Genomic DNA, 26,094 nt, shown 5'->3' on the forward strand with positions numbered 1-26,094 from the left:
ATGCATCATGATCTTTTGGCTCACCCGTGAGCATTGTTTTTAAAACACATTCTAAGAGTAGGCCTATGTATATAATACATGACAGTGATTGAACAAATCAAAAGTAGGTCCTAAGAATATTGTGTTTGGATATTTCTCCTCCTTTTTTTTTCCGTGTCCACTCTTATGTAACCAAAAAGTTGATCCACTAGCTCTATAATGATAAGGCTGTGATGAAAGAGGGCATTTGATTGTCAAGTCCAACGCCTAATCATTCTTTATTTCTGTATGATTTATACGCTGATCCTGGGCAAAGTCTATTTCGCAAAATGTTCCTTTTTTTGGGGGGGGGGGGGTATAGGTCCTATGTTACTCTTTCTTCTTCATTGATTTTAGACTTTCGAAAGTTAAACATCGGCATTCTGACTGACGTCAAACTTATCTGACGGTGTTTTATCGTTGCGTGAATTAACCTTGCGTATAGATATAAATTATTAGTTATATTTGCTTTAAATCCTCTAAAATTAATCTCGCCATACACAGCTGCTGCGAGGACTTCATAAGTTATCTCTAACTTTTCAGGTTGCGGTTTTCCCATCTGCATCATGAAGTTTTCCCCTCATCAAGATGATGCCTGCATGCTATGACATGTGGTGAAAGTTTTTGAGCGGTAAGCTTTGTAAAGCAACATCCTTTGATTGTTGTTTCGATGCAAGTTTAGAGAGCGCTCTTCTCTTTTTCACAACGCCGTGGACACAATGTGCTAGCTATACGCAACGCGCGACCCAGAGCGGAACGGACGGAACCCTTTGTATTTAGTCAGTGCACTATGCGTGTGCTGTGCACACGCAGCCTACCGGTAAACCGGCGTCCGTCCGCGGCTGTTGCGCGTCCGCAATACCGCACCGTTTTATCACGCGTGTATTGTACAACACGTGTGTATCCGTCTTGGGGTCAATTTCAGCGAGGAAAGTCCGTGTAAAATTCCAAATTGCAAGAAAACAACAGAGGCCAAAGCAAAAATGACAGGTACGTCATTTAGAATGATGTATTTATATTATGTAATTGTGGCGATTGTATAAAAATGTTTCTTTGCAGCTTTGATCAAAGAGCCATCTTGCGAATTTGACAAACGACTACCGTGTTAGAATGGCGTAGTCCCATTTGTGATATTCAGTGTAAGCTCTATCTTCGAACTGTTGGTGATCGTGTGTAGAATCTGGTCCTGTGAAGATATTGGTGCATTAGTTTCTTGTTTTCAATATTTTCCTCGTAGGAATGTAACATGCATATTCTCCTTTATTCAAATCACCTCCATATATAGAAATTTTGTTCAGTGTTTCCTGTTCTCAAGATCGCTTCTAGAGTGAGAGTGAGACATCAATTTGCTTGAACCGTGATGCATGAATTAGCCTCTGCCATGCAGCCGCCGCATCGCGCATCAACTGAGTAGAAGACGAGGCGTCTCACTCTTGTCATGCTTGTTATCGTGTCCAGTCACACACACAAAGTGCAGTGACACAGAACAGAGTGCAGTGTCTGAGAGTATGAGATTCTAGATCTGTTTATTGTTGAGGAGATCTACACAACAGTCAAAACTCAATTATGATTTGATTATGAATTGAGCATGGCATTTCAGACGCAGGCAGCGCAGACACGCACACAGACATTTGCATTAACTTCAGGATAGCGACTCGAGTAACGAGAGCTGTAGTCGACAGTCTACACCTGTTTTACACATAGAGTAACTGCGTCAGTAAGCGGCCGTGCAGCCGTTCGCGGCAGGTACAACATACACGGTAATATATAGCCCGACCAGACGCTGTTACGCTATGCGAAAACAGCGTCTGACGAGCGCGGCATGCAGCCTCAAAGTGAGGAAACTCAACACAACTACAAAACTTAGGAAAATGTATACTTTTCTCCTTTAAACAGAATACTTTACTCACGTTAAATGCATGTTTCTATTACAGAAGAATAGTTCGCCACACTGGGTCCATGGAGACCACTTGCGATAAGTCCGTGGAACAAATAAAATGACACTTTCTGGCGCAATTCCATGGTACGTCGACGTACCATGTACAGCGACTGTGCTGTGTTCAAGTGTATAGTTTGGCCTGGCGTGAAAGATTGTGTACCGTGTGGACATGCTGGATATGATGATCAATTTCGGTAAGTTTCATTGCGTACATTTGAATACTAATAGCATCAGATGTAGAGTAAATATTGAAAAGTATACTCGATGAGTTTGAGGTGACAAAAATGATGTTAAGTATCAAAATTCAAAGCTATCGTGATACGATTACGTCGCTCTCCTAGTGGTTGGTGGTCGCGCGCGTACAGCCCTGTCGCGACGTACCATGTACAGCGACTGGGCTGTGTATAGTTAGGTAATATACAGCTAAACACAGCATTGCACTGTCACATGCACACTACACATATACGTTACACTAGCAATCAACAAAAACCAACAGATAAAATGGGCACGATCTCTGACGAAAGTGAAATTTTTTCACCTAAATGACATCATATCGCATCCAAAATGAAATTTTCGGTACTTTTTAACATAACAGTTGAGAAACAATGGTCCAAGAAACTGGATTTTTTGTTGTTTTCTCGATGTTCATGGATTTTGAAAACATATCCTCACGTAAAATAGAACTTTCGCGAGCCGATGTGGGCCCCCATTTTTTTCGGAAAGTGGATGTTACCATCGAAAAAAATGAGAAAAACACGAGAAAGACATCAACAACACCGCCAGAATTGCGATCTTGTTTGCGGCCAATGCATGTGCGCACGCTATTTTCACATGCTTTTGCAATGGGAATTGGCGCTTACGCAATGTTTGCGAGACATGTGCAGGCGTTCAGCTAAAGATCGCGGAGCACGCGCGTATTGCATAGGGATTGTACATCGTGCCGCAAGCAGAAATACTACGTCGCATATCGCCCTTATCGGCGAAAATTGTGCCGGGTTTTGCCCTGGTAAATCATGAAAACTGCGTTGGTCAATGGTAAATTTCTTTCATGAAAACAATTGCGTTAATGAATAATCTTGTCTATGATATATGAAATGGTTGAAAATAATTTGCCTGATTTGTTTACAAGTTGGAAAAACCCTCAACAATGCTTAAACTGCCGCAAACGGGATATTTTACTCTATGCATTAGAATTGGTTGTAGTGATGGAGGGGGCAAACCACGGATCATGGATAGATCTATGTGCATATGTTCTTGGAAAAGTCAAATAAAAAACCTGCACCAAAGTTTGATCTTCCGACAGTCCCATGCCAAAATTTGATGCACGCAAAAGTGTAGCCGGAGGTCGAACCTTGGACGGTGTTATGGTTGAATCATGGGCTGTTTGGTACTAGCCATTTGCCCATTACATCGTAGTTTTGACTAGATTCTAATCAGCACAAAACCAGTAATAGTAATGGCGTTAGTGCCTAGTGGTTTTGTGCTGATTAGTTAAAACTACAATGTAAAAATCTTTTAGGACCCTAATGCAGTGTTAAGATATTTAGAGCCATACAAAAGAGGAGTCATAGATTTCTACCAGAAGTCTCAATTCTGGCAAGACTTCCTTATCCCCCCCCCCCCCCCCCCTCCCCCCGCCACTATACCCCAGCATGCAGCACTTGCCAAATATGTGTGAGTGCTTGCATCCATGTGTAAGCTAGCAAGGGTAGGGTAGTGTACAATGGAATGATATGACAAAATGAGTGGTTGGGGGAAAATCACATACACCCTATTGTACAAGAAAAGAAGTCTTTTCCTCAATTACTGTGAAGGAAAACTTGGCATTTCATGTCCTCCCCAAGTTGAATTTGATTTAAGGAAGAAAAGTTGTACAGACTAGTGAAAGTTTGAATGAACTGAACGTAGATTTATGAGTTCCAGGATTTACAGCTGTTTTTGAACCATTAATTTTGGTCATGTTCTCATTTTGGCAGATAGTTTTACCATTCTGAGATATTTTTGGTGCTTAAGTCATTTTTATACATATAATGTACAGTGCTGTACACATATAAAATACAACCATACTCATTTTTGTAAAGTCCATTAAAAGTGAAAGCACAGATTGAATAATTCAAGTTTTTTTTTTTTTCTCCATGCATTTCAATGTACACGAAAGTGAAGAAATATCAACATAAATATTAAATAAAAAAAATTAACATTACACACACACACTCTCACTCAATTACAAACATTAGTCTAGTGCATAGTTGGTATAGCTTGATGTGTGCACATGTGTGCAATTTTAATGAAAATTAACATTATCTGCACTGCAGTTGTATTTGTAAAATGTGCTCATGTACACACTTGTACTTCTTTGAAGTCTGAATTCTTTTTTATGCCATTATCTCATGCATGATAATTTGGACATTTTAGTCCACTCATGTTCATGTCATTGATTTTTGCACATTGAGTGCATTAAAGGGTGTGTACAGTTCTGGTTGAGGTGAGGATTTAGCTTTTAACATATTGCGAGATATTCAGAAACCACTCTATGAGATGTCAAAGAGCATGCAATTCTAAGGGGTGTCAAAAGTTTATTTGATGAAAATTGGTTTTGAAGTGGCCGAGATATCCAAAAACAAGGTACAGACAAAGAGATCCTAATAAAGTTGTGGCATGTACAGTGTAGTCTTTGATTATTATCACTTTTTTTGATATCTCAGCCATTTGAAAACCGATTTTCATCAAATAAGCACTGAATCCTTCTTGAAATTACATGCTCTTTCATATTTCATGAGAGGATTCTCATTATCTCACTTAGGAAAGATAAAAAAACATGAATCCCCACCTCAACCAGTACTGTACAGCCCCTTTAATATTATGCATATCCACGGTTATCCAAGAGAGGGGCATGGTTGTGGGGCATTAATATCTTATTCTCCTCAAATCTCCCATTGTTGTACATGTATACATTGTATGCTGGCGCAAATGTCTATGGAAAGAATATCCCAAATCAATAGTAGGGTCATGTCTTGGTACATACAACTGTACCGGTGTACAAGTTGTATGATTTGACATGATACTGTACACCAGTGTATGTACACTTTTGTACATTGGGTAATTTCAAATTTGGTTGGAACTGTAGCTGGTGCTTACAGTATGTTGTCTCAGAATGTAGCAGCATGAAATAGAGCCCCAACACGGTTGTCAGATAAAGTTCCACTGACAGAATGCTGATCATAACTACCAGTATACCAGTGTTATCTTTACACCTTTGCAAAGTCCGCATGATAGCACTGGAATTGCATGGGGGAAAAAAAGAAAAAAAAGTGATTGCATTTGGTTGAAGTCGAGTATAAAAAGAGGCAGCCATGAATGCTTTGTACCACGCAAATCATGTAGAAAAAGAATTTAATGCCACACACTTCTATAACATGTCCAAAATACATTGATTTTAATTTTGCTATCAGGCATAGATTTATGTAGCCATGTCTAAAGTGTTAGCATACTTTCCACAGGCATAATATATTGCATTAGCATTTAGGCTATGCATGTACAACATCCTTGATGTGAGTTAGGACAACATGCATCCATGGATGAGAATGTTGGTATCACACTTTTGTATGGCACTGCTACACGTGTAGCACCGACACCAAATCTGAAATTACAAGTTTAATAATCCCTAGGGTGTTGCTACAATGTGTACCCTTGTAGGGGATGGTATTTATAGCTAATGGGAAAAACCCATCATGTATGATGTACAATGTACAGTGTAAATTGGCAACAAGAATAGTGGAGCTTGATTTACCAGACACCATTCAACTATGGCCCATCATGAGCTTGATGGAACTATGTACACTGTACATCAATTTTGTGGTGAACTTGCCAACACAGATTGACATCAAGTTCAGGATTCTCACTGGTGCTAGTGTTAGAGCTCAACACTAGCACCAGTGAGAACATGCCCTGTACCACATACACTGTACATGTGGTACAGGGCATGTTCAAACTTGAAATCATCCATTGTACTATAAGGATCAGATGTCTGTGCAGAAGTGTCTTTTCACATGTATGTTTAGTACAGTATGTCGGTATACATGTGTGTACACATTGTACATGTGTACATCTTTCGTTGTACATGTTTGCACATGTGGTACAGGGCATGTTTAAGTATTGTACTGAGTAAGATTTCAGTACATGTGCATTGTACCTATGTACAGTGTGTTGTTGTATGTCAAACCGTGCATACATTGTATGAACAAATGTAAGTGGTTTGGACGTACAATGTACTGTGATGTTTTTCTAAAACATTGCATGTATATTAGAAGTCACTTATTTTTACAGGGGGTTTCTTTACCAGCATTACATGTAGATTAAAAGAAATAAAGCATACCAAATTCTGAGGATTGTGCTTGTGTGTGTTGAAATGACCTACATTGTATGGTGCAGTTTATGTTTTGCCTGTTCTAGATCCTTTGGTTCATATAGACTTCTTACACATTACAGCCTATTGATTCTGCAATGTCCATGCATTACTAACATGCATTTGATTCTATGGCATGCAGTGCTGTGCAATGTGAACTACATAATTTATTTTGTACAATGGTGCAAAGCTATCTCTCTACATGTCTGGGTTTATATGTACACATGTACCCCACAGTCCATTGCTTTAGCAGTGATATGCTGTGATTTGATTTCATTTTTTTATTCAATTCATCATGTAAAACTGTACAGCTTCTTGAACATGTACACGTAACATGCACAGCAATAATGTGCAAACAGTTACATGTACAGTAGTGTATACATGTTGTACATGTACTTTTTATGGCCAGTCTTTTTCATAACAGCAGCCACCATGAATATACTGGTAAGAATTTTATACAAAATTTTACATGTAACAAAGTAATTGTACATCTTTACCTCCATTCTGTGTGAAAAACATGTTCATACAATCTCACTCTTGATGGGTTACTGTGGGACATTTCTTGGTTGAGATGAGGATTCAGCTTTTACCTTTTTGCAAGATACAAATGTATTTACATGGAGGAACCACTTTATCAAATGTGTAATAAAGAGCATACAATTCTAAGAGGAATTCAAAGTGTATTTGATGAAAGTCAGTTTTGAAATAGCTGAGATATCCAAAAACAGAGTAAAACAAAGCAATCCTAATAAAAGTTGGTCCTACCTTTTACTAGGATCGCTTTGTTTTGGATATCGTGGCCATTTCAAAAGTAATTTTCATCAAATAAACATTGAATTCCTCTTAGAATGATATGCTCTTTCAGGTTTCATAAGAGGTTTCTCATTATCTCAAAAAGTCATCATCGAAGAACGTTGGAAACCTGAAGCTCCATCTCAACTAAAAGTATACCATCCCTTTAAATGAGAGATTCTCTCTTTGAGCATGTTGCAGCGACATGCTGAAACCCCTCATGGACCACCCTGTTACCTACATATTCTCCTAAGGAACTTTTGTCAAATTAGATATCCATTTAAGGATGAAAGAAAAATACATGTATGTGATGTGTTCTAATGCCTCCCTTGCACTGTACCTCTCACACACGACCTTTGCAGACAGTACCACAGCAGCAGCCGAGGTAGCAGTGGAGGAGAAGATGGAGGAGACGCCTGCTGCCGCCGCCGCCGAGGAGGAGACCAAGGCAGAGACCTCTGAGGCCGGAGGAGAAGACAAGCCCCAGACAGCTGGGGAGACCTCGACGGAGAAGAAACCAGTGAGTGCATTCAGTCCAGCTTTAGTCAGGGCTGAACGCTAACCCATTTTTTTCTGCTGGTCTGACCAGTAGGTAATCAATTTTTCCATATTTTGCTGGTCCATTCCTGAAGAAGTTACTGGGCTGACAATGATTTTTACTGGTCAGGGTTTGTCAGACCAGTGCCAGTGTGCAGTGCTGCTTTAGTTGTTCAATTCAATTAAGTTCAGTTTATTTGGCGCTAGAAATCAAAAGATACATCATGTACATACATATTAAAACAACAACAACAATTTGTATTCATGTACGTACATGCTCATGTGAAAACAACTTACACTTGGGACCAATGTGAACCAACTAGCATATGTAAGTGGGGCCCAAAACAGTCCAGCCATGTCATGACTGGAGCCCATCTGGATAACTGATATTGCTAGGAGAGTGAGATGTACTTGAGCACGGCACTTTGAAGCAAGTTGTGTCAGGGTTTACATAGGGAATTGTTAATGTACAATTCACTGCAATGATTTTACATGATGTTTGCATGTTTCATAATTCAAATAATGTGGACGTGAAATGGAAAAAAAAAAAATGTGTTTGTATGAGTGGAAATACACCTTCCTCTTGACCTTTGTTCCTTCCACCCAAATGTATATTCTGAAGTTTACTTGCGCTCACACAAACAAATACAATCCCAAACACATACCAACACACAGCATACACATACAAACATGAGCATTCGCCCCCCATGTGAATGTACATGTATCCAGTTGCCCATTGACTCGAACATATCACGAACAAAGCATTATCTTCTATAGCCAACTTAGAAAGGAGAAAATTGAAAATGCACAAGAGTGATTACGATGTAGTAGGAGGTCAATGTGTTTTGCAGGTGTTAAATACCATTACATTGGATGGAAAAGCTTGAACATGCATTGTAATTCATTTGTTTCAATATGCAAGATAGTTTTTAGTTCTAGTTGCAGTAAATGATGTACAAACATGATGCTGCTGAGATTACGAACTCATTACAAAACATTAGGAGGGAACAATTCTTGGAGACAGTTGTAGACATGCGTACTGCAAAAGAATTTTGAAGGCTTCATTGAAGATTTGATCTTCAAAATGACTCAATGAAGAATCAAAATTTGACTCGCAATTTCTTCTCACACCGTGTTTGTCCCCTAGGGCATGTCCGGCACTGTCGCCAAGCACTACAATGACCTGAGGGAGGGCACCGTGTTCGACAGGACCAGGAGCAGAATCTACTATCAGCGCAACTTCAACAACTGGATCAAGGTGAGCAAAATGAATCGTGGATGGCGTGACGCTTGAATACAGAAGGTGCCAAGTATGACAGTGAGGAAGACCCTCAGAGATGCATTGAAGTTGTCAATATGTCATTTGGGTTGGATAATATGTCCTATAACTACTCCAAGGGAATTTGAAGAGCCCAATACAGCCCCCAGCTAACACAATTTTCATCTGGGTTATTGTAACAAGGCTATATTCTTTTGAGTACCAAGATTTAATGGACAAGTGGATTCCTGTGCTTAAATTTGCAGTTCAGGTAGAAGAAAAAGAAAATTGTCAACATGATGACTTTCGAATCCCTTGTATGACTAACATAGTGAGATGGCGTAAAAGCATAAAATTTGAGTAGTGATCCAGCCAAGCTTTCAGTTTTGTATTGGCAGCTCAAGGCCACGTTGAGTACTGTGTATTCACATTTATTTACTAAATTCACTTTCATTGATATCATGGAAGCTTAGCACACACTCATACAGAGTTCCATGCTCTGCTGTTTTGCCCCTAACATAAACTAAAGTGTTTGGCACACCATAAACACCACATTGTAATGACGCAGAATGCAGGCCTAGTTGATGTCAATTATTACCTCCGCCAAGGAAGGCGGTTATGTTTTTGTCAGCATTGGTTTGACTGTTTGCAAAATAACTCAAAACAATGTGAACAGATTTTATGAAACTTACAGGAAAAGTCCATAATGACACAAGGAACGGATTATCCAACTTTAGTAGTAATCCAGGAATTTTTATGGATTTCTAAAAGGCTTTTTTAATATTTTGGCAAATAGGGTCGATGAACTGGGGAGTTCAAGCTGTGCGTATTTGAGGCTTGCGTGCGCATACCAAAGCATGTGCTCTGCTCGAGGAGCCGCGTAGCAGGAAGGTAAACACTTCTTAGCTTATTTTATTATTATTTTTATTATTGGGAAATTGGGCGACTTTCAGCATGAATGTATGGGTGGAGATGAGCTGCCTGACGGAGGTCTGCGCTCTGCGGGTGCTTTTTAAATTTTTTTTTTTTTTTTTCCTGTAGTTACATGTAGGCAACTCTGTAGATAGCTTCACTCTGAACACCAACCTTCTCCAGATAGGAAAGAACTGAAGAAACTCCTGCCAGAATCTTTCGGCTGATATGGATTGAAATCATTACTGTGTGTAAAAGGGGAATGCATTGGTATTATTGAAGTATTGCTGCAAGATTTGCAGAGACTTTCACTCAGACAACTGATTTAGAGATTTGTTCCTTTCGGATCTCAACAATTCGATAGACTGTAGACATTGCTCCACCCATCACCCATTGCATTGTGTTCTTTCCACAGAGTATGGTGATAGCCAATTCACTGAAGGCAGTGCACAGGAAGAAAGGGTGCACAGTCCTGGATCTGTGCTGCGGCAAGGGAGGCGACCTGCTCAAGTGGACCAAAGGCAACATCAAGAAACTTGTCTGTGCAGGTGAGCACCTACCCAAATTATTCTGAGCTCAAGCAGTTTCTGTCATGTTTACCCAAGGTGTGATTCCATGCCATATTCAGTTGGCTGATAATGAATGGAGTAAATTCAGACGAAAGTGGTAGAAATTTCATCTTCGAACTTTAGTTAGAGAGTTTCAGCAATATAAAACTTATGATTATTATTTCACAAACCACTGATATTACTCAAATTGGCAACAGTGGTGATATTATCATCATTTCAGAAGTCTGTCATTGAACTCTGCACAAATCTTCACCAAGTTCCCTTGTTTTGACATGAAATCAGTAAGAATAAGATGCATCCCCTCCATTGAATTATTATGGTCTTTGAATAACCTTCGTAATGTATCATTACCCAAATGTTGGGATGTTTCTTCAGTCAATATGATATTGAACATGTGCCTAGATTATGTACTGCCCATGTGCTAAAAGCATTGTTCAAAGGATTTGGGTTAAGGATTGCCTCATGAAGATTTTTTGGCTGGCTCAAAGCGGAATTATATGAGGTAAGTGGTGTTTGAAAGGCAGAAAAGGTCTCCTTACTGGCCTTATTCTTGGCGAAGACTTGCTAAATAGACTCCAGCACAAACATGGATCTTTATGAGTTTGATGAATTTTGTGTTTTCCCGATGCAGATATTGCTGAGGTTTCGGTGCAGCAGTGCCAGAAGAGGTACAACGATCTGGTGCAGCGAAATAGGCGCCAAAACAATCCTGTGTTTGCCGCCGAGTTCATCGCAGCAGACTGCGCAGATGTGAGTATGCTGTTCTAGATAGACAATGTGACTTAGATAATGAAAGCGTAGTAGACACAGGTATTGTGTGTTGGTGCTCAATCAGTAGCTTTTCATACTTTTTTTGCCTTTGATGTTGTTAGCACTTTCCAGATTCTTCATGTAATCAACATATTTCATGCTCATGCCTTCTAGTAAGAATTTGAAGCATGCAATAGTAGAAACTGACTACTAATACTATATAGTTTCAAGAAACATGTGAAAGAATAAATGTAGTCAAATCTTTCTATAGCGGCCACCCAAGGGAGATGAAATAAATGACCAGTGTACACACGTGGCCGCTATAGACAGGGTCGTTAACATGGCTTTTCTCTTAGGGGGAGTTGTGCTTAGTTGTCACATACAGCAGGTGGACGCTATAAACAGTGGTGGCTATAGACAGGTTGACCCCCTGAGATAATTTGATAGTTTGACAGATCTACAGGTAGGTAGATTGATACATATTGACATAGGTTAATTGCTACCTAGATAGATAGATGAATATGTAGATGAAATAATTGACATGCACATATACACTTAATAAAGCTGGATCGAATGAAGTATAGGGGAGGAAATTTTTACTTGAGTTCTGGTTTGGTCTTTTTCAGGATGTACTAGTATGTGAGGTTGTGAATCACCATGATGCTGTTACCTTAAACATCAACCAAGTAAACCATACAAACAGGCCCAAATCCCCCACCCACTCTTTTTCCACTGAGCTGTGCTATCAAAATCATCGCATTCCTGTCAGCTGTAATGTCACTGCGAATGCGTTGCATTTGGTTTCTTGTCCTTTGTCAGGTGCTGTTAACGCAGCGGTACAAGGAGACTGACATCCTGTTTGACCTGTGTAGTTGCCAGTTTTCTCTTCACTACTCCTTCGAGAAACCGGAGCGGGCACGGACCATGATCAGGAACGCTTGCGAGAGGCTGCGGCCAGGCGGATACTTCGTAGGAACCATTCCCAATGGATACGAGCTAGTGTAATCCATTCTCACTTATATCATTATTTTGGTGACGTATAGTAATCATTGTTGGTGATTCAAGGTTCTGTTTTTCTTATATGTCATCAGTAGAATGTGTTCAATACACAAAAACCATTGCTAAAAGTTATGAAAAATTATTTGAAAAACTGCTTACTGCTCCACCCTCCCCCCCCCCCCCCCAACATTAGGAGAGTTTTTTGTTTGAATTATACTCATTTTTTTCCCCTGATGCTTGGAGAAATGTGATGCAAGTTAGACAAACCCATGCCCTGGTTAAATGTATTGCGTATTTTCAAGCATGTGGGTAGACAAAGATGACACATACACTCTCAAAATATCCAACAAATTATGTTTTGTTCCTCTTCACTGCCACTGTCACAGGTCGAGATTAAAAGGCGCCGAAGGTCTCACCTTTGGCAACGAGGTCTACAAGGTGACCTTTGAGAAGAAGGAGGAATTCCCTCTCTTTGGATGCAAGTATGATTTCCACCTTGAGGGTGTCGTGGACTGCCCAGAGTTCCTCATCTACTTCCCTCTGCTGGAAGAGTAAGTCTGAGGATTTTTCTCTCCTTCTTCCCATCTCTTCTTCTCTTCTGTGTAGATTGTATGAACTCTTCATGTGCCACAGTGTAAACCCTGTGTCTGCCACATCATTCTGAGACTGCAATGCAGGAGTGCTTTTGAAAAACAGTCTGTTTTACGAAGCCATGTAACTTATTAGTTCACCTGAGGCCATCATTTGTCATGAGTAAACTATTTACATTTTTTGCTTCTTCATGAAAAACTTTATGATTTGGCAGGTAGCAGCCCTAGGGTGATAGAATCTTAATTTGTTCAAATGGGTACCATGTCCCCAAGTTAAGGAATATTTTAAGATCTTCTCTAGAACTGGAAGTGATAGGGCATAGTGAGTGCTGTGAGTAAGTATATCAGTAATTGTAGTTTCAAGTTTGTTCATGACTGATCCTGGAGTGCACCCCTTTGAACCTGGGAGGAATCAAATTAGAACCGTTTTTTTTTTTTTTTTTTAATGCATTTTCATCCTCTTCTTGAAATAGAGTGGTCAAATTTGCCAAATCTGGCATGCATGCAGAATGCATATATGCAGTATACTGTGGCATATTGTGATTTATTAATTTGTTTTGTGTGTGGTTGTGCGTTTGAGCAGAATATGCGAAGTTGGCACACCTTGGACTGATTTTGGCATGGGAAAGTGGCACAAAGAGAGTTAATAATTGTATCAGTTTTTGCATCTTCACCTACTCTACAGCATATACCTACATTCAGACAGAATGTACATGCATAGCTGCTGCATATTTGGCACTAAATGTGTATGTCTACTACATAGCCACATCAACACATGCACAAACTATCACTCTTTTTTCATTGTGCAGTGCTACACTACCTGAATTATTTGTACAAATAGAAAAATCTCTGCTGTATGCTTCCGATTGAGATCGTGCTCTTCAGTAACATTTTTAATATCACACTGCAAACTGATGTGACTATACTGTACAGTGGTAATTATCACATTAATTTCAACAATGTGGCACAACCTTCTCTTTGTTTTCTATGATTTGTTTGAAACAAAAGGTACCAGAAACTTCATGTCCATGTATGATGATTGAACTGAAAGCATTTTTTTCACAAGCATTTTGGAATAGAGTGTGTGGATAGAGTGATGGTTGAATTGTATGCTGTCCCCTGTTTCAGCAGTTTGTTCTGTTTTGACAATGTTGCTTTCATGCAGAATGGCCAAAGAGTTTGACATGGAGCTGGTGTACTTCAAGAACTTCATGGAGATTTACAAGGAGAACAGTGAAAACACAGACAACCAGGCTCTCATTGCCAAGATGCAGGCCCTTGAGGTAGGAAGACGTGATTTTATAGATATGCTCAAGTCTTTTGTTTTAGCTATGTTGTCATCTCTTTCTCATTCTCTTTGTCTGTCTCTCTATACAAATATTTGTACCTCGATCTCTCGCTTTTTTTTTCTCTCTCTCTCTTGATCCTTGTTGCTCTCTCTCCCCCTCTCTCTCTCTCTAAACTGCAAGGTCTGTAGAATCAGTCAGGAATTAATGATAATCTTTTAGTTCTTACATTTTGAAATAGTACCACTGCTACTGCTACTACTACTTCTACTACTACTGCTACTACCACTACTACTACTACAACAACTACTACTACTACTGCTACTACTTAGTACTACTACAACAATTACAAGTTCTTCTACAACACCTACAAGTACTACTAGTACTCTCAGTATTAGTAGTACTGCTACTATTATTACTATTACCACAACTACTACTGCTGTTACTGCTGCTGCTGCTTAGTACTACTACTACTACTACTACTACTACCACCACCACCACCATAATACTACTACTACTACTACTACTACTACTACTACTACTACTACTACTACTACTACTACTACTACTACTACTACTACTACTACTACTACTACTACTACTACCACTACCACCACCACCACCACCACCACCACCACTACTACTACTACTACTACCACCACCACCACCACCACCACCACCACTACTACTACTACTACTATTACTACTTGTTCTGCTTCTTCTTCATCCTCCTTCTCAAGTGTTCCAGCACAAATTGCAATGTCCACTTTCACACTCTCAGTAGAGTATAGACATAGGATCCTCTATAAAAAAAAGCTAATGATTTCCCCCCACATGTCCATAAGATAAAAAGGTGTCATTTAAAAGGTCACTTTATATCTGTACCACCTCCTCCTTCCCACCCCCCTCATTTTCACAGCAATACCCGCCCGACAAGTTCACCAAGCTGGCCAGCTCAAAGAGCGATGATTACGTCCACGCCGAGGCCAGGCATATGGAGCTGACAGGACTGGCCTCTGACACTGACAAGAAGCCCATGACAATTGTGAGTTCGCCCTACGTGTCCCAGAAATGATGAATGAATCGAATAAATTGCTAAAAGCCTTCAAATCACTTTCTCTTCAAGTGTTCCCTATATTGGCAAAACATTTAAGATTTTGTAACACCATATTTCTGTCTCATTTGCAAATTTTTGCCCTGATTTATTGCAGATTTTATTGAATTTTACTAGTTCCACTTTAATCTCTCTCCTACATATTGGATGCAATGAAATTTAGAGTTGGCAATTTGATGAGAAGAGGAGGATTATTGATGTAGCTGTGTACTGTATCAAATGACTCAGTTATTTTTCAAGTGACTTTTGAATTGCCCTGATTGAGAATAGTACAGACAACAATGTTAATGCGACAATTTGCATAGCCATTTTCACCAAATCATGACAACATGTTTCTTGAATGGATAACTTTGAAGGAAGATTCTACGCAGAACCAAGGTGGTTGCAGACTTAAGTTTGCACTGTTTGTGAAAACTTTGAGATATTGTGTCTTGTCAACAGTATGAGTGTTGTGTTTTGTTTTGTTTTGTAATGCGGTGGGGTGCAGTGGTATAGGCATGTGTTAAGGACGGATGATGATGATATTCTGAGGAAAGTGCTGGAATTTAAAGTGAACAAAAGCAAAAACGACTGAAGAAGACATGGAAAGGACAGATGGAGGAGGAGCTGAGGAATGTTGTATGGTGGAAGGAGGATGCCCCAAATTGGGCGTGGTGATGAGCTGGTGTAATAGCGATTGCTTTGAGAATGAGGTAAATCCAGCCACCTGCCAGTTATTGGGGACAAATGGAAAATGGATGGTGATGTTGAATGTCATACTTCTGGATGAAAGGGAGAAACTTTGTGCTTGTGTATTTTCATGTCTTTCCACCCATTGTGATCACCATAATAGTGATTGCTTTGAGAATGAGGTAAATCCAGCCACCCCAGTTACTGAGGAAATATTTTGTGAGAAAATGAATGGCGATGCTGAATGTTATTGGTTTTAAGGGGGAAACTTTGTGCTTGTGTATTTTCACATCTTCCCACCTGTTGCGATCACCAGGGAACCCTGTCCAAGTCCGAGTGGGAGGCGTCCAGCCTCTACTGCGCCTTCGCCTTCAAGAAGGCCGGAGAGTTCGAGGAGCCGGAGGAGGAGACCAAAGAGGAGGAGAAGGAGGTTGCCAACGGCGATGGAGCGGAGGCAGCAGCGGAGGCGGATGCGGCCGCGGCGGACAGCACTGAGACCCCCCAGGAGGGGGAGGAGGCTGAGGAAGAAGGGGATGCTGAGGGGCAGGAGGAGGAGGAGGCGTGAGGTCAAGTGAGCGAGAGACCGACGGACTGACCATTCTCAAAGGTGAGAAGGGAGAACAGATGGTGTCTCTTTGTTACATATCCTTATTCTCATCAATGAGAAACAGATACACTTAGTGCAGTACTCCACAAAGATATTACAACCATTATATGTTGATGCAAGTCTTCATTGAACTGATACTTGTCATCTTCAATACTTCTCTTTTAGATGCGGGTTAAAATTTTATTTAAAAATGATTCAAAAAAATCTTCATTTTGGTATTCATTACTCTAATCTGTTTCTTAAACTTCTCCCTTGCCAGTGGCAAGAGATAAGATGCTTTACTCTTGCCAACTTTTAATGTCACTTGGTATACCAAAAGATAACCCTCTCTCAAACAACCTTCTACTTTTTCAACCACAGAATCCAATTTTGATAAGACCTATCATTTCCGCGCAACCCTGCACGGAAGTGATCTCCAATTGACTGACTGTCGACTCAAAGGGGGGATACGACAAGTTCAGGCAACGGAACAACGCAAGCAAACACACACATGCAGACATGCTGACGGAACGTGTTACTCCTCTGCAAGTATTTTAGAAATCTGTATACCCAAATAGCCGGACGTCTTCAATTTGTGTGGACATTAAAGGGGGATACTAGTTGTCACTTACAGAGATTTGTCATCCAACGTGATATGAATTACACAGAGGCAGACAATAAGTAACTGGCGAGACATCCTGTAGGTTCCTTTCTCTTTCGTTTCCAGCGGTTGTGATTATATATGAAACAGTCATCATTTTGATAATGCAAATGTATGTGTAACTCTGTGACCTACCCTTATACTTTATTTGTTTCATGTTTGTGTGTCGTTGTGTTTTGTTTTGTTTTGTTTTGTTTTTTTTTTATAGGGGGTTCATTGTTCTGTGTTCATTACTTTTTCTATTTTTATTTCAAGGCTATGAAGGACTCTTCGATATCCAGAGCAATTTCCCACACAAATAAGTAAGAAACCAGTTCAGTTAGCAACTGTGTATCCCCAAAGTGATTTTAATCTGGGCGTGGCCCAGTCAGCATTTATTCATTAACCCTGATAGATAACTTTGAATCCTTGTCTGCCCATTGCATTGTGTTCAGTGAAGTCAAACAACGTTGGCTTTGGATTTCTGGTTTTTGCTAAGCTTCACCACACAAGTCATTTACTGTGATTGATAATACCTGACCATGTGTTTTGTTCTATTTTGTTTTATTCTACATCTTTTTCCCTACAGTGCCTGCCCTGAATAAGTGTTTTAGTATTGTTCATCATTGCTAACTTTTTTTATTCCTTCATTTAACTTCAGTTTAAAAACAAACAAACAAACAAACAAGCAAACCAAAGCATTCTTAGTGTGTACATTTGTTCGGTCAATATTTGTGTGTGTGTGTGTGTGTGTGTTTTAGGCTTCTGAGTTGATTCTAATGTTTTTGTGTCTTGAAAAGAGAGTATGAAGCAAGTGCTTGTATTTGCATTGATGGGGGTGAATTTGATCATCTATTCTCTATAACTTGTGAATTCTTTGAAAGTAAAAGGAAGTAGGAGGGGGATGTATACTCCTTACATAGTCATGCAAGTAACCCATGTGCACCAAATAATGTGAAAAAATATATGCAATACTTTGCATCGCTTTACCTTATTTCTTCTCTCTTTTTATGCCTCCGCCCAAAGGATGCCGGAGACATTGTTTGTTCTTATTTCTATTTGTAAGAATGCTCAAAACTCTCACTTCATTTTCTGTGAATTCATACGTGCACATGTACATTATTGTGACATCTTTGTGTCATAGTACCTTTCCCGCAACCAGACAAAACAAAACCATTTGAAAAGTCGCAAATGTTAATGAAGTCTCTCTTTTTTTCTTTTTTTTTTTGAGCTCGCCGCCCATTGGATACATAGACAGTAATGGTGAGCGTATGTAGTGATTGAACCATAAACTCTCTGAATAGTTAGAAAGTGCTCTTCTCTATGTTGAATTGTAAATCATCTTCTCATAAATGAGTCTTGAGTTTGCCGATGTGTGTAACATTCTATTTACATTGTGTGAGTGTGTCTGTGGATAGGGTGTAAAATAAAGCATGATCGGCAGGCATGCTTTGACATCAGTGAGTATGATGAAGATTTTGTTTGTTGTTTTTGCGTAGGAGCTTAGTACACAAAATATATACATGTTTATGCAAATTTTCAGCTTCAGCTTTTTTTTTTTCCTGCTATCATTGGTATGTTAACATAATTCCTCAGGGTTGTGGCTTTCCATCTTTACCATATTTCATCTTTTTTTCTGCTAAAAACTCGATAAGAACACACAAAGAATGTAGGCATGTAGAGATGTGGAAATGCCACTGAAATGTTGCATTAAAACAGTTTTTTTTTTTTTGGTTTTTTTTTTGCTGATATAGGTATATTTATGCATAAGAAAATTTTATGTAAGCTGTGTGCACATAGTAGTCTGCTTAATCAGTGGTAATTACACAGAACAGGTGCCATGTGTAGATTTTCAACCTGTCAACCACTGAGTAAGACAATGATTTGAATTCTCCACAATGTTTCCAGCTCAAAAAGAAGGAAACAAATCAATCATGAAACAAGCACCTTGTCTCGCTCTACCTGGAGCTGGAAAATTTAAGCATGATTGTCATTACTTCATATGAGAATTTGAGGATATCCATGGTTTTTGCATCATTGTTTAGCCAAAATTGAAATATTGCTGTTATTTTTCATTCTCCCCTTATGTCTGTAGCTGTAAGTGAAATGAATCATTTTATGATACCCCTTAGAGTTGACACCCTCTGACATATACTACAACAAGATGTGTTACTTGAAGAGGAATGCAATGAGGTCGGTGTAGGCGTAGCAGACCATAGTTTAGAATATTCATGGACTTGAGTGTGTGTATAGCTGTAAGAAATATTGAGCAGGTAATACATGCATTTCATGGAATGATGTATGATAGGAAAAAAAAAAACTACTGATAATTACTACTCACTAGCTGCGAAGATGATGTGAACAGTTGTCGCAAACCTGATGAATCACATTAGAATGTATCTTGCAAAGATTGTGTGAAACCGAACAAATTCCTTGTCAAGAGGATTCAGCTAAAGAAAAAGTTGATCGATTCCAGCATCTGGGAGCGAGTCATGTAGATATAAGTTTAGCCTAGAAGTTAGAGTTGTGTCCATTAAAGATGTCCGCATAGTTGTTTTAGGTATAAATACAGTGTGATGGTTGTATGAACTTCACTCAAATGTGTTAATCTCTAGTGCTATGGCTATTTACTTAGGCAAACTTTGGCGTCTATTTGTGCCAAATCCAATTTTGAATTGCAATGATTTGTAGATACGTCACCTTCAGACTCCTCTGGAGGTGTGTTTATGTTGTTGTGAATGTTCGTTGTACTTGTCCAAGTTGTCGATCCCTAATCTTTTCCTCCTCTTGCTGTCTCAATTACCATGGTAACTAGGAGGACTGTTAGTCTGAGAGCTTATGTGTTGAATGAAAGTAATGCAAGATGTTTTAAGTTTGTAGTCTGCTGCTGACCCAAGTATAAAGGTCAGTATGCCATTACGGAGTGAAAGGGAAGGAAAACTAGTTTTTTGCTCCAGACGTCTTGGGGATTCTGAGGCAGTGGCCGCCGTTTGCGTGTGTCTCCAGTTTGCGTGGGATTTGGTGCACTCAGGCACGATGCATGGAGCCTGAAACTTGGCAAGTGTCGCTAAAAGAAATATTTGTGGTGAAAATTGACAAAGTTAATGATCCCCCATCCCTATCCCCCCCCCCCAAAAAAAAAAGAATTACACTAAAATGGTAAGGTGAAATGCATAGAGGGCGTCTTCCAGACAGATCAAGCAGGAACGTGTGTTAAAGGTCACCGTGTAACTGTGACACAATGGTGAGTGTGCCGATGTGATATTATGAATGGGATTAACGCTAGATGTATCCCATGAGGCCTTGCAAACGGAACGATTGCTTCCTCAGAAAACCCAGCTTAGGCTTTGCTAATTGTGAATCGACATACACGCTCATGTACCAGGCAAGTGTGTGTGTTGCTTCTGTGGTTCCGATTTGAATGTGCTAGGCTTGGATTCTGGACCCCCTCCCCCTTTCTCACCCCCCCCCCCCCCCCAAAAAAAAAAAAAAAAAAGATGAAAAAAGAAAAGAAGAAAACATCAATTGCGTATCTGTAAATTTATGGGGGCTGGGATAGGAGAGTGGATCAGGAGTTGTAAGTGTTCAGAGTAGAATTGTAAGTTAGGAGCTCTGGTTGTACGTTTATGACTTTATAAAAGACAAAAAAAAAAAAATGAAACATGTTAGCATAGAAATGTGTGTGAAACATACTTGGATGCTTTTGTTACTAGAAAGAAATGAAAAAAAAATGTTAGAAAAAAAATGCATTCCTCCACTATCACTAATGAAAATATAAAATACACTGTCATGTAAATCAGGGAAACACTTATTTTCCTTTTTTTTTGTTGAAAGAAATGATTGAAAGTTTTGTGTTCCTGCAACTTTCACATCTATTTTTACGTGTGTATGAAATGTAACGCTGTACTGTTGTGTTTTGCATGTAATACAATTATTTTCATCTGGTGGTTCTGCGGAGGAGAGATATGGAGTTTCTAGTGGGGGTAAGGGCCATGGGCTTCAGTCGTAAGAATTACCTGGTAGGTCTTGTACAGGGGGCTGAGTACCCGCGCATTTTGATGTGGAATTACGTTTCCTTGGAGTTGCAGCAACTTTAGGGGGGATATTTTTGGTATTTTTGTACAATAGTTGTGAAATATGTGATCATGATAACAACAGGTAAGCCCATAGTGCTTTTTTTTATTATTTCTTTGTCACAATCATTTCTTTACTTTGTTGCTTTTCATCCCTCTCTTTTGAAGTAATGAGGAAGTAAAAATTGAATCTGTATCGAGAAGAAAAAGACAAAAAACAAACAAAAATACTGAATGTTGTAGGATTGTAACAATAGCTCATTTAAAAAAAAAAAGTAAAATGGATTGTATTCTACCGATGATGTTTCATATGTGTCCTGTTTTGTGTGCTGTGTACAAGTACATATGAATTACAGGGGAACCCGTTATAATGATATGGGAAGGGCAGCAAGAGTTTTTTCATTGTGACGAAATCTCATTAAAACAGATGAAAAAGGGAAATAATGACAGTCTTACCCCTAAAATCCCCTCATATGTCTGTACTAGCAAAATCTTGTATCAGTGTCCATTGTGACGGGGCTTGCCTGAAGTAGCATTTCAAACAGCAAACAATGCAGGGCCCCACAAATGTGTGTGCTCGTGTGCATATTTCTGTGTGTTTATTTGTTTACAAATGCATTATGACTACTGGTGGCTCATTGAGACACAATTTCACTGTAACAGCAACCTACCACACACATGAACAGAGTTGGAACCAGGTGACATGGGTAGCATGTGTATCACCAACGTGTCAGTCTGAAGCGTTTGTGCTATGAGTGTGTGTGTGTGTGTGTGTGTGTGTGTGTGTGTGTGTGTGTGTGTGTGTGTGTGTGTAAAATTGTGATCCATGGCATACTGCCGCACCCCTGTCTGAAGTGATGATATCAGTTTTTTGTTTTTTTTTGTTTTTTTCTGTGCATGTGCTGCTATGCACCTCCCTGAGCATTGTCACTTTACAGTACAGTGGAACCTCATTAAGAGGTCATATATAACAAAACCCTCTTTTAACAAGGTAATTTTGCAGCACCCAAATATAAACAATATAATATAATATAATATAATATAATATAATATAATATGATATAATATAATATAATATGATATAATATAATATAATATAATATAGTATAATATAATGTATATATATATAATGATATATATATGATGTAATATATTATATTACTTTATATTATATTATATTATATTATATTATATTATATTATATCATATGTATCATATCATATCATATATCATATATCATATATCATATATCATATATCATATCATATCATACCATACCATATCATATCATATCATATCATACTCATATCATATCATATCATATCATATCACATCATATCCTATCATTATAATGTAATATAAAAAGATTTGGCTAAGTTTTTAGCATGTCTGCCTTCAGACTCAAAGTACCCTGGTTCGATTCCGGAGTCTCACTTAGCAATGTTGTTTGTAATTGTGCTGTCCCCTCTTGTGAGAGACAAAAACACTCTGTCCCTCGGATAGGACATAAAATGGAGGTCCCAACTGTGAGAGTCATAACTCGTGCATGTAAAAAGATCCCGCGACATATCATTCATCGCAAAAAGCAGGGTGGCGTACCCACTGAAGTGGACACCATCATACCTACCCACACAAAAACAGTGCACTTAAAACATGAAGCCATGTAGCACCTGACGGAAGAAGTAAAACATAATCTTGTAATTATAGTGTTACACAATTAGCGCATGCTCTATCCAACGGCGTAAATCCATACTGAGGAGTGGGGGGGGGGGGGGGGGGGATGGTCACCATCACCACGATTACAAGCCCATAACCGGACCGGCGCAGCCTTTTTTTTTTTTTGGGGGGGGGGGAGGGGGTGGGGGAGAAGCTTTGTTTTGCCGCTTTGGTGCTCACTTGTGGTGAAAAATTTGTTTTCTTTTCTTTAAAAAAAACAATAAGAAAATGAAATATTCACAATATATTATTGAATGACAAAATCGTGGTATTTCAGCTCTTGCTGTGCGACATCACTGTGAAGGCCTACTAAATAATGGGGCCTATCATGGGCGTAGACAGGATTTGATCTTAGGAGGAGCGGTTATGTGAGGGAACGAATCAAGCGAGGGGGGAGGGTATGGTAGGGGGGTTTCCCCCCTCCTACGGTGAAATCTCTTTGCGTTGAAAATTTTGACATTTTTCAGTCCAAAAACTGCCGTTTGTAGCTGTATTCTTCGCTTTGGAAATTAAGGGGGCACACCAGGCGCAACTACTGTCAATCACTGGCAGCAACATCAGGAGAATGGCATAGCGATTAAATGCGAGGGAGCGGAGCGAGCGAGCATGAAAATTTTAACATTTTACAGTCTAAAACTGCCGTTTGTAGCTATACTTTTTCGCTTTGGAAATTAAGGGGGCCGCATCAGGCGCAACTGCTGGCAATTACTGGCAGCAACATCAGGAGAATGGCATAGCAGTTAAATGCGAGCGAGCGGGGCGAGCGAGCTTGAAAATTTTGACATTTTACAGTCCAAAGACTGCCGTTTGTGGCTGTATTTTTCGCTTTGGTAATTATGGGGGCACACTGGGAGCAACTGCCGGCAATCGGGCAGCAACATCAGAATGGTATACGATTAAATGAGAGCGAGCGAAGCGAGTGAGCTTGAAAATTTTGATATTTTACAGCCCCACATGTCCTTTGTGGCTGTACTAGTATTTTTTTTTTCGCTTTGGAAATTAAGGGGGGGGGGGGCGCACGGCGAAAACTGCTGGCAATTACTGGCAGCAACATCAGGAGAATGGAATAATAATTAAATGCGAGCGAGTGAAGCGAGCGAGCTTTCAAAAATTTGACATTTTACAGTCCCCAAACTGCTGTTTGTAGCAATATTTTTCGCTTTGGAAATTAAGGGGGCGCACCTGCTCACAATCACTGGCAGCAACATCAGCAGAATGGCATAGTGGTTAAATGCGAGCAAGCGGAGCGAGCGAGCTTGAAATTTTTGACATTTTACAGTCTAAAAACTGCCGTTTGTAGCTATATTTTTCGCTTTGGAAATTAAGGGGGTGCACCGGGCGAAACCTGCTGGCAATTACTGGCAGCAACATCAGGGGAATGGAATAATAATTAAATGCGAGCGAGTGAAGCGAGCGAGCTTCAAAATTTGACATTTTACAGTCCCCAAACTGCCGTTTGTAGCTATATTTTGCGCTTTGGAAATTAAGGGGGCGCACCTGCTCACAATCACTGGCAGCAACATCAGGAGAATGGCATAGCGATTAAATGCGAGCGAGCGGAGCGAGCGAGCTTGAAAATTTTGACATTTTACAGTCTAAAAACTGCCGTTTGTAGCTATATTTTTCGCATTGGAAATTAAGGGGGCGCACCGGGCAAAAAACTGCTGGCAATTACTGGCAGCAACATCAGGAGAATGGAATTATAATTAAATGCGAGCGAGTGAAGCGAGCGCGCTTCAAAAATTTGACATTTTACAGTCCCCAAACTGCCGTTTGTAGCTATATTTTTCGCTTTGGAAATTAAGGGGGCGCACCTGTCACAATCACTGGCAGCAACATCAGGAGAATGGCATAGCGATTAAATGCGAGCGAGCGGAGCGACGAGCTTGAAAATTTTGACATTTTACAGTCTAAAAACTGCCGTTTGTAGCTATACTTTTTCGCTTTGGAAATTTAGGGGCACACCGAGTGCAACTGCCGGCAATTACTGGCAGCAACATCAGGAGAATGACATAGCGGTTAAATGCGAGCGAGCGGAGCTAGCGAGCTTGAAAATTTTGACATTATTTTTACATTTTGACTGCCGTTTGTGGCTGTATTTTTGCGCTTTGGAAATTAAGGGAGCACACCGGGCGCAACTGCCGGCAATTACTGGCAGCAACATCAGGAGAATGGCATACTGATTAAATGCTAGCGAGCGAAGCGAGTGAGCTTGAAAATTTTGACATTTTCCAGTCCTAAAACTGTCGTTTGTAGCTATATTTTCGCTTTGGAAATTAAGGGGGGCGCACCGGGTGCACCTGCTGTCAATCACTACTGGCAGCAACATCAGGAGAATGGCATAGCGGTTAAATGCGAGCGAGCGGAGCGAGCGAGCTTTAAAATTTTAACATTTTACACTCCAAAAACTGCCGTTTGTAGCTATATTTTTCGCTTTTGTTTGTCCCACTTTTATTTGAGAACCATCCCCCCCCCCCCCCCATCGACGCCTCTATAAATGTTAGGTTGCTTTTGTTAAGTGAAAGATCTGCTGCACACTCTTTGATAAATTAGGGAATATACGTCTATGTCAAAATATTGTACAAAGTTTATCCCTTATCCTGTATAGCGGACCTTTTGCATGTTCATGATTGCAATACAACGATCTGGTGCATAGTTCTGGCGATATTTGGACAATTTTCCATTAAGAAAGTTCGAGATTTGTCCTCATCTCGGGAATTGCTTGGGGGATAAATGATTTGTCTGTCTAAACACTTCCTTTGGGGCGGGGCAAATGCCCCTTTGCCCCCCCCCCCCCCCCATAGATTCGACGTCCCTGATCTTCCCTTGATATGCCCATAGATGTATCCTGACTGAGTCATCAGTCACTGTCGTTTTTCAGGAATGATTCTGGAAATGGAGGGGATTCAATTATGGCGATAAAGTTGTTGTTATTGTTTGTTTGTATGTTTTGGTACATATTTTGCAGATGGTCCCCAGTTACTCGCGTCATAGCATGTTTACATATAGACCTATTTGACGTTGTCAACGCCTGAGCCATACCTTACAGTGTATGTCGATGTTACTTTCTTCGCGAGCGAGCGAAGCGAGCGAGCGCTTGAGAAAATTATACATTTTTCCTACAAGATGGAATACTGTTCAGCTCTGTTACCTGTCTGAAGGCCGGCGTACAAACGTCATGCAATATGCCAAAATTGATACAATCACATTTCTGCTTCCTCCATTTTTTCCCCTCAAAATT

At 39.8% G+C, this 26,094-nt stretch overlaps 1 protein-coding gene across 1 annotated transcript; it reads left to right on the forward strand.

The window, feature by feature from the left end:
- Positions 1-899: 899 nt before the first annotated feature.
- LOC140232664 (mRNA cap guanine-N(7) methyltransferase-like) lies at positions 900-17,708 on the forward strand. Its single transcript, XM_072312770.1, has 11 exons — positions 900-1,008; positions 7,517-7,674; positions 8,839-8,949; positions 10,277-10,409; positions 11,062-11,180; positions 12,000-12,181; positions 12,566-12,730; positions 13,935-14,052; positions 14,975-15,100; positions 16,155-16,445; positions 16,806-17,708. Exons 1-10 carry the CDS (start codon positions 1,002-1,004, stop codon positions 16,401-16,403), a joined length of 1,368 nt encoding a protein of 455 aa, XP_072168871.1. The 5' UTR covers positions 900-1,001; the 3' UTR covers positions 16,404-16,445; positions 16,806-17,708.
- Positions 17,709-26,094: the final 8,386 nt, after the last annotated feature.

This window comes from Diadema setosum, chromosome 9 (assembly GCF_964275005.1).
Source record: "Diadema setosum chromosome 9, eeDiaSeto1, whole genome shotgun sequence".
NCBI classification, from domain to species: domain Eukaryota; kingdom Metazoa; phylum Echinodermata; class Echinoidea; order Diadematoida; family Diadematidae; genus Diadema; species Diadema setosum.

Excerpts from the sequence above, each read along its gene's own strand:
- LOC140232664 (XM_072312770.1), top strand. Across the intron at positions 11,181-11,999 it reads TCGCAGCAGACTGCGCAGAT|GTGCTGTTAACGCAGCGGTA; the intron begins GTGAGTATGCTG and ends GTCCTTTGTCAG. Across the intron at positions 15,101-16,154 it reads ACAAGAAGCCCATGACAATT|GGAACCCTGTCCAAGTCCGA; the intron begins GTGAGTTCGCCC and ends TGCGATCACCAG.